Source organism: Vidua macroura, chromosome 5 (genome assembly GCF_024509145.1).
Source record: "Vidua macroura isolate BioBank_ID:100142 chromosome 5, ASM2450914v1, whole genome shotgun sequence".
Classification (NCBI taxonomy): Eukaryota; Metazoa; Chordata; class Aves; order Passeriformes; family Viduidae; genus Vidua; species Vidua macroura.
The window spans coordinates 67,054,297-67,067,533 of NC_071575.1; the positions used below are offsets into that span (position 1 = coordinate 67,054,297).

Here is a 13,237-nt window from a genome sequence, read left to right on the forward strand (position 1 = left end):
GAGAAGTGGATGGCTAAAGTTACAAGTTTCTACACAAACGCATCTTAAGTTTCCCAGGATTTTCTTTCCTAGAGGAGCTGTGCACTTCCCCCTGCTCCACTGAGACCCTTGCACTTCCAAAACCCTACGAGCCACACCTTCACCTTTCAAAGCCCTGGGTGCCACCAAGTGCTCACCCCGGGTCCAGGGAGTCTGGCAGCAGCTGCACTCAGCCCGGAGTACGTCTGCCTTTCCCATCTCTGCTCTTCTACGTCTTCCCTTTTTGCAGTCTCCGTCCTGTCCACCTCTTCCCTTTGCATTCCTCCTCTTTGCAACCCTGCCTTTGCATCCCTCCCCTTTGTATCCCTCCCTTTTCACCTCCCCCTTTGCACCTCTCTCACTTACAGCCCACCCCTTTGCCTCTCTGCCCCTTCGCATCTCTGCCTTTCCCCATCCCTCCCCTTTGCATCTCTGCTCCTCGCACCTCCGGCCCCTCGACCCTCTGCATCTTCGCCCCTTCTCACTCCTGCCTGCACGGCTCTGAGCCCTCTGTGCATCCGCCCCTGGCACCCTCCACTCCCCTCTCCCGCCCTTTGCACCCCCACCCCTTCGCATCTCCGCTTCGCTGCCTCCCCGCGCTCTCGCCCAGCCCCGGTCCCCCGCAGCCTCCGGGCCGTCTGTCCCCCGCTCCAGCCCCCCTGACCCCCGGCGCTCCCCTGCCCGCCCGGCCCGGAGCCGCCCGCGATGCCGCCGCTGCTGCTGCCGCTGCCGGTGCCGGTGCTGGTGCTGGGGCTGGTGCTGCTGCTGGGGGGCCGGGCGGGCGGCGGCGGGGGCTGCCAGCTGCCGGCGGAGTGGCGGCCGCTCAGCGAGGGCTGCCGGGCCGAGCTGGCCGCGATCATCGTGTACGCGCGGGTGCTGGCCCTGCACCCCGACCCCTACGGCGCCTACAACTACCTGCCCTGGCAGAGGGGCCCCCCCGGCAGTCCCCAGCAGGGAGCGGGGGACCTCTTTTACTCGGCCGAGATCGAGCTGCTGTGCGACCAGGCGTGGGGCAGCATGCTGGAGGTGCCCGCCGGCTCCCGCCTCAACCTCACCGGCCTCGGCTACTTCTCATGCCACTCGCACACCGTCATGCAGGGCTACGCTTATTTCTTCTTCCTTCGGTGAGTCCCGGGGTAGGGGGGTCCGAGGAAGGGTTGGGATGTCGCATCCCAGCTCCGGGGCATCTCCGCGGGCGGGGGATGCGCGCCCGCCCCTGCCCGGAGGGTTCGCTCCGTGCCGCTGCCGCTCTCCGCGCAGCGCCTTCTCCTTTGCGCTTCCACCCACAGTTTCACAGGGAAAGAAAAGCCGGGAACACCAAACTCCCATAGTATTCCAGCACTATCGGTCAGCACATGCACAGGGAGCTGCTGTTGAGTAGCTCGTGGGTGCTGCTGCTTTTGTTTTTACGGCGGGACGGTCACAGAGCTGGAGAGAGGCCAGCGCCTGTTTGCCGAAGTTTGGCATGGGAGTTTAAAACCCATCCCCAAATACTCACCCGATAGCTTTCCATCGACTCTCCCGAGTCCCATCCAGACCGTGACTTTGGGCTCATCGAAAGAATAAGAAAATAAACCACAATGTGGGAACAGAGCCATCTCCGTGACCTTTCAATTCGAGAGCATTTGCGAAATACTATTCAGTGGCTTGTTTTGAAATACTTGGTATATTCTTAGACTGGATGCGCGACAAAAGTCATTTTGATGCTGTCTAGGGCTTAGTCTGCAGCAACATCTTTAAACACATTTTATTGACACAAGTTGTTTATTGACTGCTTGAAGGAGTACTTAAACTCTGGGCTCAAGGGCAAAGTGATGCAAATTCAGTAGAAACTATGGCACCAAAATACAGATTTGCGTCCTTCATGGGGTTTCACAGGTATCTGCAGGGTGGAAGGAGCCTGTTTGGTCCTTACTGCTGCTGCCTGATCCAGTCCTTGTGGTAGAAATTGTCATTTTGGTGCCGGGAGAGCTGAGAGCCACTTGCTGGCTAAAAGTCTGTGTGACTTTTTGTTGAGCCAGGCTGGAGGATGACAGGTGACTTCTGCAGGAGAGAGAGTGCTGTTCATTCTCACAGTGGGCTGCCCCTGCAATCTGTGTTCCAGAATGGATGAGAACTACATCCTCCTGCCACATGGAGTCAACTTCCAGGAGGCGATTTTCCCCGACACCCAGGAGAACAGAAGAATGTTTGCCAGCCTTTTCCAGTTTTCAAACTGCTCACAGGCACAGCACATGTTGAGCTTCTCCAGTGACTGGGAGATTCAAGAGGACAACCGGGTAAGGGATTCTTTTGCTTTCCATGCTTGTTTTCAAAGTGGGCACAGGCATTCCCATGTCCTTTGTGAGCATATGTATATGAATAAAGAGCAGGAGATTTTCCTGTTCTTTGGGTAGTATCACTAGCGAAGTAACACACTGGTGAGGAAATATTAAACTGTTTTCAAAGCTGACCTCTGTGTTAACCTCTTCAGCTTCCCATCGACCTGAGCAAAGCTTGGTAGCACCTTGTTCATGAGCAATAGGTTAAAAATTTTATTACTTGTGATCTTGTCCTCCCCCACCTAGATAATTTCTGGGTTTGCTATCTCTAGACCTCTTTTTTTTTTAATTTCAGCTGAAATGCTCAGGAACAAATCTTTGCTTATGAACTTCTGTGTTCATCTCATGTAGTGAGAGCAGTGCCTGGACCATGACAGACTATAAGGGATTATTCTTGCCTGACTCCACATAACAGCATAAACATCTACTGAAATAATCACCCTGAGCTGCCTTTGTAGCAGCTGGGGAAAAAAAGACTCTTAAAGGCACATTTCATGTGAATGATGAGGGCAGGGTTCCTCTGAGTGACGCCAGCTCTTACTTCTGAACAAGACAGATGAAGTGTCTCTTTCTCCTTTCAAGGAAGGCCACAGAAAGCAGTTCACCCTCTAGGCAACCCTCCCTTAATAACATCCAAAGATGCCCACTGTTGGTGGCTTCTGAGCCCCTTTATGGGATTGTAGTTTCTGTAATAAATGCAGGATTTTAACAAATGCTTATTTGGCAGAGAGGAGCAACATGTTGTCATGTGTGTGCATGTTCTGGATGTGCATACACTTTTGAAAAAGTGGAACTTGGAGAGCTGGTTTAGTGCCAAACTTTGTTTTTTGAGGCTGGTGGTTTCCCCTGGTAGCTGAGAACATTTTAAGCACCTCTCTAGGTCAGGATGGACAGGACAGGTGTCATTGCTTGTGTCTTCTGTGGATTAACCCAAGGCATGATGTTTATGTATGACAGCAGATGTTTGAGTGGCTTGCTTGGGAGATGGATGCAGGGAATTCAGTAGCTGGCTGAGCCTTTTCCTTTCACAACCTGGCCAAATGCCAGCACACAAAGTTTGAGCTGCTATGTGGCCACCTGGCCAGTGACACAGCTCCTCTCCTTGGGATGCCCCATGAGCAAGTGTTTTCTTGCTGCTGATATTTTGGGGAGGGAGTGTGTTCAAATATATGTATGGAGATAGCAGCAGAAATTGATATTTAAGAGGAAATTAATTATCCCATAATTAAATTGCAGAGCTGTAGCCCTGTCTGGGCAAGAAGGGGGAGGTGGAGAGCCCGGGTCCTAGCCCTGCCTCCTCCCTCCACTCCCCTCCTCCCCATTGCCACAAGCAACATACTTGGCAAGTAAAGGTGCTGCTGCTGCCAAATCCACAGATTTTTGTCCAGGGGATCAAAGTGGCATTGGGAGGTCACCAGATCCAACTTCCAGTGTCTGCTTGTGATGCCTCTGCACTGTTTATTTCGTCATGCTGAGCTAAATGTAGGGGATCTTGATGGGCTGGTGCTCATTTATGCCAGCAGTGAATCTCACCAGTCAGCCTTAATGGAAATCACCAGGCAGAAACCCCCAGGGTAAGTTGGGGCAACCCTCAGCATATGTATCAAAAGTGCATTTCAGCTGTTGCACTCTTTGACCCGTGCAGCTGTGAGCAGACTGGGGGGGATTAGAGCTGCTGGTCCCTCAGACAGGGGCCGGGGGCTTTACATGCTCCAACCCCCACCCGTCCAGTGAACAAATTCAGCACAACTGATGGACACTTTGTCTTGCCTTCATAATGAAAAGTAAAAGCTTCCTCTGCACCAGTTAAAAATAGATGGGGCTGACTGTGCTCTCATTCAGCTCCTGCATCTGTGTTTGCCCAGCCGAGCGCCGGCTCCCGGCGCCTGCGTGCCCCAGCCTGGGAAAGGGATGACATTTCTGGCTGCTGCAATATTAGGAATTTGTTCCTCAGCTCTTCCCAGGTACAGGTCTCTTTACGTTTCCCTCCTCTCTCTGTCTTTTTACATATAGTGGTGGTTTTCTCAATTGTCACTGTGTCTGCTCACATCCTGCCACAGTGTGAACAATTTCCGTTTCCAAATTTGCTCGGCCGAGCTGCCCCATGCTGGCTCCTGAGCTGAAATATGTGGTGTGTGCCAGCTTCATGGCACAGACAGTGAACATAACTCAGAGCATTATTCCTGAAGTTTTTGAAAAAGAACCTCTTTGCGAGCCTGAGTACATCCAAAGATGGGTTCTGTGATGACGTCAAGTTGGGAAGAGCTTGGACAGAGAGAGAAGGATTGTTTGATGAGGCTTATATTGTAGTGAGGAGTCAGGGGTCTCACTAACTGCTGTGTACTGACATAAGTAGTTACTTAAAATACATCATGGATGTTTTGTGTAGTCAGAGAGAAGAAGTGGAAATGTTGAGACATTCCGAGCAGAAGGCAGCTGGAATGAAAGTCTCATCCCAGGAGTTTATAGGTAAGGTCCTGCCTCCAGGTGTTGGAATAGCTGTATGCAGGGACAACTTGAAAAGCAGCGGGCCAGAAGAAGTTTGGAATAAAGGAATGATGAAATTTTCTGCTTACAGACAAATCCCATACTCTGAAAGTCTTTTGGAATCCTGGTCTTGATATATTTCTGGGGTGGACACTTTAAGAGAGACTTTGGTGCTAGAAGCACGTGCAGTTGCAATGGATAATTTGTGTTTGCAGCTTTGGGATGCTCAGTCAGAATGTGAGAAAATGCCATGATGGATGAGTGTCTTTGCCTCATGTAATACTGCTCCAAGAGGTCCCTTCTGCAGGGTGTGCTTGAGCTGGCCATGGAGCAGGTGACCCAAAAGTGACCACTGACATGTTGTCCTCCTGCTTGGCCTCTTCTGTCTGCAGTGCTCCTTGCATGCAGGCAGCCTTGTCTGGGCTGCCTGAGGGGTGAAACTAGGAAAACACTGACAGCTCCTTCTCCTCCTTCCAGCAAATGTGTCTGATAATGCAAAAGAGAGCAAAGAGATGTGCAGGAACTTCTTGATGCATTGGGATGTGTTACCTGCCTTTTCCATCATGGTAAAATGATTTAATTTAATTTTTGGAAAGGCCCATGGCATGTGATGAAAAGAGGTCAGACTCAAGGCACATGTCATTGAGTAGAATACTTTCCTCATCCTGGGCCTGCTGCTTTTGCTGAAAGCTAATTTCAGCTGCATTTTTAAGCCTCTTGCAGTCTGGGCTAAGAGCCAAATACTGCTGTCCGTAGTTTTCCAATAACCCTACAATCTCATAAATTCACTAGGTGCTTGTTCTGGCCATTTCAGAGTGCAGTGATAGCTCCTGCCATTGTTTCTTTAGGCACTTACATTTTGGCCTCCACATTTGCAGAGGCAAATATTAATGTGGCTACATCTTGACTTTTTGTCTCAGTCCCTTTTTGTCTCAGACCCTTGGTGATGCTGCGGATCTCTTGCTTTACTCCAGCTTGTTGTTGCAGTGATTTCCACAAGGTTGTTTCTAAAACCAAGGGATGATGCAGTACATTGGGATTGAAATCTAGCCCCTATGCAGAGTTTCACCATTTTAGTGCAAATCTACGAGCTGTTATTTCTCCTTCTGGCCTTCTGCAGGGTTGTGTGATCTCATAAAGAGGACCTTGTTGCTTTGTCTGCACACAAGGGATTACAGGAGAAGTGACTTGAGGTCTGGTGTGATAAGGACAATAGAAATCTCTAGCAGCACTTGTAGTTATTGTTCAGAGGGGCTTGAACTGGTTTTGTCAACAGGTTGGTAAGGAAATGTGTTTTTTTGGCCTCGCCCTTTATGTGTGCAGGAGAGCTGCAAAATGGCCCCACATGCATCACAACAAGGGGCTGATGTCAAGGTGTCAGCCCAATTGTGAGCAACACTGAGAGCACTGAGATAAAGTCCATGGAAATTAAGGAGTCCAATAACTTCAATTAAGCTCAGAGATTGCAGGGGGAGACTATACCTTTTATTAAGCCTCTCTCCCTGTGTTGACTCAAGCAGCAGAGCCATAACCACAATGATACCTCAATTGATTTAGATGAATAGACTTGCCTTCTGAGAGACCTCCAGAGCTTTATCTGGAGGTATTAGCTCTAATAATAGAGCTTTTATGGGAGTAGTCACTGTCCCAAATAAAAAGCAAGGTAATTAGTGGGTTAGCCTGGCAGTCTACAAATATCTGTTTAGCATCTTTGGGTTTGGATCTTCTTCTCTGGTGGCACCATGACTGCTGTAACAGACTAATGACCTGACTGGGACACCTGGAAGACTTTGGAGCACCTGAAAAGGGAACTAGATAAGAGAAGCAATGTAATTGCATAAATGGCCTTGCCATTACTGTGCAAAGCAAAAATCAAATTAAATTATATTCTTCCTCTATGGAAGTAGAAGAAATAATTTCAGAATTATCTGTATTTTAGCAACTCCTGTGTGCATAGACTGGGAGCCACTGGGTTGGGTGAATCCCTGAGCCCATCTGTGGGCAGTACATCTGCTGGTCCCAGCCTGTCTCTTCCCTGATGCTCTCAACCAGGTGAATGGTAGAGGGTCTCAATCAGTGACACTTCACAGCACCACGAGGGCACAAGCCACAGAGAAATAGCCACTTGTACTAGAGCTCCTTGCCTACCAGAGAAGGGCTTGTTCACCTGATGTTTGCTATGGGGACTTGTTTTGATCCATCTCCCCAACATGCCCCCAGAGAGGGGGAAGAAAGAAGGAAAATTGAGGAAGTTCCCATAATTTTTCAGACCACCCTGATTTTGGAAGTGATTAAATAATATCATGTCCAGAGAGAGCCTGAGCTGCCTTGGATGCGTGTGCCAGAGGTCTTCCTGTGGTGGCTGAGAAGGACATTGCTGATGCCAAAAGTGACTCTGCTCCGTGAGTCTTGCAAATCCTGGCCACTAGGAAAAATAAGATGATAACTGTGTTGTCCATGTTATTCACAAAATTAAAATGAAAAGTAATATTTTTTTCTCTTATTAAAGTTAAGAGCTTCTGCTCTTGCAGAGTTTCCTCTCTGCTCTGAGTGCTGGGAGATGAATTTCAAGACTGGAAAATGCTGCTCATGTAGTCCAGAGCCAGCTGTTTTAGGAGAAGAAGCAGTCTGAAACAGAGCAGGTAGCATCTCTTTAATTTCTCTTTAATTCCCATGTACTGAGTTTTTGTGTTTGCTTGTGGCATGAGCTGCATTAGACATTCTCCCTTCTCTGGTTCTTAAGGCACTAGGGAAATACAAATTAATCTCAGTTAAAAACAGTTCTACATGGCAAGGGCAGTACAAAAAGACCCCAAAATAGAATTGAAGTGAGGTCCAATATCTAGAGGTTTGAAAATCTTCTTTTACATGTGGTTTCTTGCCCTGCCATTGGTTAGAGGAGCTGTTTCTCTGTGAGCCTAATAGCATGATAGAAAGTGCCATCACTTCTGGGTTGTTTTCATAGTGATTTTCAGAGCTTTTGTTTTCCTCCCAGAAACCCACCCAGGGTGAACCCCCTCCCTATGATCTGTGTTTAATTTGAGTACATGTAAGCAATATCAGATGAAATGGAGAACTGCTGACAAAGTCTGGGGCAAAGAAAGACCACAAGACAATTGATACATTTGGGTAACATCCCCAGGAGTCTTTTGGCACAGAAATGACATTGATTCTTTTTAGAATCTTCACACTCAGGCTGTAGTAAGGGACTCTAAGAGCTCTGCCTGGCATATCCCTATCAGTTTTCTAGCTTTCCACATGCACATAGGCTGATAAAACACAGAGTAAAAGATCACAAAGGAATACACAATAGCCTTATCCACAGGATGTTTCCATTGCATATGGTCTTTATAATATTTATAACACCCAGAAGGTGTTCTGAGCAGTGCTTCCCAGGAGAAAAATGGGCAATATCTCTGGTTTTCAGTTGTTTCTTAGAGGCACATTATTTCTGTTGGGGATAGATTGGCTGTTTTTCATACACAATGCAAGAGGGACAACCTGATGTAATGTGGGAGCTTTGGATTTGGTATCATTTGTGAACAGTCAGAATTTGGGATTGAAAATGGAGCTTTTCCGCACCCATCTGAGCTCTTGTCCCCCATGGCAGCCATGGTGGTGGGGAGGTGCTGAGGTGAGAGCCCACTTAGCACCCTCCTGGTACCAACAGGGGAGCCCCAAAGAGTGCCACAGCTCCTGGTGAACGTGTCTGGACCAACTTGCTGCCTATCAGGCATTACAGATTGCTCCAGAGCACGGCTCTCTCTCTTGCTGTGTCTCAGGCACACCCAAGTACATCATATCCTTAAAAATATCCAGTTTCCAGCTCATCGAGCAAGGAAATGCCAAGACATCCAGGGATGTGTATGTGTGTATGTGTGTGTGTGTGTGTGTGTATGTATGTACTGCTGCCTCCTTGAAGGGTGAAGCAGCAATCCTTCCAGGAATTGGCAGGGAAGGCAGACCCACATGGCTCCAGGCCACTTTTAATTATTCAGAGTCACACTTTAATGAAATTCTGCCAAACGCTCTAATTCATTCCATACTTTGTGGCACAAGGCTATCTGCTGTTGTACTTGAACTTGGTGGAGAACAGGCATCTGACCCCAGCCCCAGGACACCTTTTGGGTTCTCCATCTGGCTGGTGGCCACGGAGGCAGCTGATAGTTGTAGGCTGAGCTCTGCATGTTGAGAGGCACAAAGGTGAGGCTGAAGGAACCCTGTTGTCCCTCCTCTGTTTCAGATCCAAGGCTGTCTGCAGGGATGCCATAGCCTTGGGCTTTCCAGCCCAGACATGGCTGAAAGACTTGCAGTGCTGGATTTGTGCTGCCAGGCACAAATCCTGCTGCAGTGCTTTCTTAACCAGGTAAAGAGTTTTTTGGGAGCCCCTGACCTTTGGAAGCCTCTTAGCCAAGGGCCAAGGCACTGTGAGATGGGATTTTGATTGAGCTGGTTATATTCTCTCTATGATGACACAGAAGTGGCTGAGGGAAGTGATACCTCCCTCAGGATGGGCCAGTGGGAAGGTTGAAGCCCACCCTGAACATCCACATGTGAAGATGGGCTGGGAATTGCAGCATTGTAGTGAGCGGTGGACCTCTCATCCATCCCCTCTGGAGATGACACTGTCATGGGAAAAGTGGCAACTAGAAGACATAAGGAGGTTGATTTCAGTCCACTGTCTCCTTCCCTGTGTGTGAGTGATACCTCTGCTTTCCTGCCCTCCTCCTCATAGCCTCCCCAGAGTGGGAAAGTGAGAAGGGACATCCTACCACTGTGAAAGATGAAGGGAGAGGTGCAGGGAAAGGGTTGGTGTGGATCTGGGCTGTGAAATTGAGTAGGGCAGGGCAATGGATGTTTGAAAGAGCTTGTGTCCACAGCCAAATCCCCTTCCTCGACAGAGGTTTGTGTACTCAAGGTGCTCCCCAGATACCTGGGACATGTTTTCCAAGGAGAAGAGTTGAGGCTAGTGTTCTTAGGGTGGATATATCATCTTACTAACCCAAGGCAAAACAGAATGTGCAGTCCAAAGAAGCAGATCACAGTTTTTTTTTGATTCAGTTATGCTTACAAGTCATACTTGTCTCATGACATTTGAGTCTCAGAGGGTGGAGGTACCAACTTTGTCTGGGAGCCACTGAAAGGTGCTCAGATATGAGTCCTGGCATCCTGCTCACAGTAACACACTGGGATTATTCCAGTGCTTTTGATTGGGTTGGGAGCGGGAGGGAGAAGCAAACATCAGAGCTGGCTGCACGTGGCTCTTCACCTGCTTGGATTTTCCTAGACCTTGTTTTGAGCTAACTCCTGGGGAACACATACAGAATGAGTCTCAGGCAAGTTTTCTGGAACAAGATCTGCCAAAATTGATGAGGGAGGTACCCATATTATGTGTTGTTCAACCCAGTTATGGGAGCCACCATGCCCTTCTGTAAATCTGTGAGTCTGTAGATGAGTTGGGTGGTTTTTGTGTGCAAATTGATACTTTATGTTGGTCAGCAGGTGGAAAGGATGATTCATGTAGATCAGCAGTCCTGGACCAGGATCTCTCCTTGATGAATATGATGCTCCTACAGGCACTGTGGGCACACCTGTCCTTTGGTATAGCTGCTGTTGACCTTGAACCCAGGGAAAGTATTTTCTTTCAATTTCTCTCTCTCCTGACCCATCTGTGAGATAGATACAGAAAAAGATGGAGCAAAACATTTATTAAAATCAACGGCCACCAAAATCCAGCTGGCAGACAGGACACCTGTGATACTGCCTGTAACCAGATCCACCACTGTGGCTTGAGGGGAGATGAGGTCTTTTAATCTGGGACATATTTTCTCCCAGCCCATGCATTTTGATGTTTATTTTCACAAATGACAAGCCAAGCTGGCTCTGAGGCAGCAGGAGTTTGAGTCCCTAATGGAAGCTGCAGACGGAGCCTTTTAAAGCTGGTCTTGCCTCTGCCAGCCAAGTACCCTTCCAAATTCCCCTGGAGAAGTGTCCTTGCCCTGTTGTGCTCGGCCAAGAGCAGCCATGTGGTGCCAGGCTTGGCTTGGCCACTGGCCCTGGCACCGCTCAGCCCCTTGCAGCAGCTAATATGAAGTGACAAACCCAAGTGCCTGGTTTCAAGGGACTGGGAACATACGGTTTTGGTGGACCAAATGCAGCTGGCTGCTGAGCAAATCATTGCAGGTGCCTCCAGCAGCTGATGCAGTGACTCCCTCCTCTTGCTGCCCTAGTCTGTCAACTTTTTTTGGAACAAGGCTGCTGCAACTGTTAGTCAAGTCATCTGTAAAAGGAATGACAGCAGGGAAAAATACACTGAGGGAGAAGCAAGTTTCCATGACATTGTAAAATACAAAAGGAAAATAATATGATTAAAAAGCCAGGTCTGAATTTCTGCCCAAAAACCTTTAGAGCAAGAAAGGAAACAAATATTTCCTGAGATCTGAAACCACTTAATGGATTTTTTCTGCAGTATTTTTGCATTTCCTAGATCAGTAAGGAACCAGTAGCAACTGCAAGGGGTAATGTTGGTGCAATGTTTTATATTGAGACAAGATGTGGGACTAAAATTCAAGCTGGTATTTACATACTGTTATCCTCAAACTGACCCATCTTCTTCACTATGCAGGGGCAGCAGGAGAACTATTTCCATTCTGCAGAGGTAAAAGAAAGGCAGGTGTGTTGGGCTCTGTATCCCAGTCCAGTAGAGACAATTCTTTTTGCTCCCAGATTCATGCTCTCTGGGATTGGAAACAACTGTCTGAATTTTTTTTTTTTTTTTTTTGCCTGTAAACTTAAATGTCAAAATCCTGTGCCCTTCCCCTCCCATCACTTCCAGCCTTAGTGCAAAGGTAGTGCTGTACTTTGAGTAGGGAGTTTTCTTCAGGTGGGTGACACATGAGCAGCTGGGGTTTAGTTGTTTATTCAACCAGAGCTTGTTGGTGGTATGAAGTCTGGCTTCCTTCTTCAGGTGGATAGTGTCTCATATCCTCTTCATTTCTTCAAAATGCAATGAGTTTATTGCCTTCATTTGTCTTTGCTGCACACCCATTTCAGAGCACAATTGCTTGTTTGGCTTTCTTTTTGTATTTCCAGAGCCTTTAAATGGGGTACAAACAGAAATATGTTCTTCTGGATGTTGTTTATTAGATTCTTTTTTATTGTGGAAAATTATTTAAATGCTTAACTGGATGGTGGCTGGGGAGAGAAAAGAGGGAAAGTCAAAGTGGAACAGCTTGTACTGACAATGGCTCAGGATAGGAATAGAAATTCCTGTCCTGGAGGCTTATGTCCCCCACCCTATAGCTGAGCAGCTCCAGGAGGTACCAAGTAGCATCTAAAGCCCACCTCCATCAGCTGGATTCAAAAAAACAACCTGGAGGTGAATTTTTCTAAAAATCACTTCCAAGTTCTCTGTGCCATGCTGGACATAAATGCTGGTGTTGTGAAAAGTCTCTGAGGATTGAAAAAAAGAAAAAACTTTTAAGAAGACTCTACAGAAGGGTTGTTTTACCGTCAATTATTTGGGTTTTGTCCTTTTACACATTTTAGGCTCAGGCATGTTTTGTTTGAGTTGAGTGAACACTTGATGATCTGTCCCTCGAAATCCTAATTGAGCCTGTGTTTTCTTAAGTCTTGGTTTCAAAGGGCAGAGGAACAAATGTGATTCTTGATTCTTTTCCCAAAGGTGTAAAATCATTGACTAAATGTGTCCTGGAAACAATACTTTGTGCTCAAATCTTGCCTGCCATAATAAAAATGGCTTGGAACCACATCCAGTGACAAAATCCTCCTATATTTAACCCATGTCTGAAAGCAGCTGAGCTACTGATGGGAAATGTCCTGGTGCTTCCAAATCAGTTGTACTCTGGAGCTGCTGGAACACATCCTGTCCTTACAGACAGTCATTGCTCAAGAAACACATTACAGATGTCAAGGATATGAAGGAGCAGACCCCTTCCATCAAAGCATCAGGCCAGAGAAGGGCTAAAAACAAAATCCCAGACTGGAGGCATCCCTGAGGCATTTGCCTGCCTGTTCTGTGTCTGGACTTCAGGATCAGCCTCTGGTCCTGCTCATTGTCAGAAACTCTGAAACAGGAGAAGCCTCCTGTGGTCTCTGCTAACGAAGTGGTGTTTATCACGCTCTGCTAATTGCATTTGCTATGGTATTTACAGCATTTCCTATGTTTGGAAATGGAGAAATCTCAGGCCTGCCCAGGGCTCGTTGTGTATTTTAATCTGCTCCTAAGCCCACATGTATCTTTAAACATTAACTTACACATTGGCAGTGTCCTGGGGCAGCCTCAACCCCATAGCTATCGAGCTGGGAATGTGGCTATTGAAGTGTTAATATTTGCTCCCATTATTTATCAGACATAGTGTCCTTTTTCCAAGTCCTGGGAAATTTCTTTT

The 13,237-nt window shown here is 47.6% G+C and overlaps 1 protein-coding gene across 3 annotated transcripts in view; it reads left to right on the top strand.

Moving 5' to 3' along the window:
• The first annotated feature begins 454 nt into the window (after positions 1 to 454).
• Positions 455 to 13,237, top strand: part of CCDC3 (coiled-coil domain containing 3) — a 44,338-nt gene continuing 31,555 nt past the window's right edge. For all 3 annotated transcript variants that reach the window (XM_053978605.1, XM_053978604.1, XM_053978603.1), the window contains exons 1-2: positions 455 to 1,142; positions 2,123 to 2,297. In XM_053978605.1, the coding sequence (XP_053834580.1) occupies positions 724 to 1,142; positions 2,123 to 2,297 (594 nt within the window). In that variant the 5' untranslated portion in view covers positions 455 to 723. The remainder of the gene's footprint in view (positions 1,143 to 2,122; positions 2,298 to 13,237) is intronic.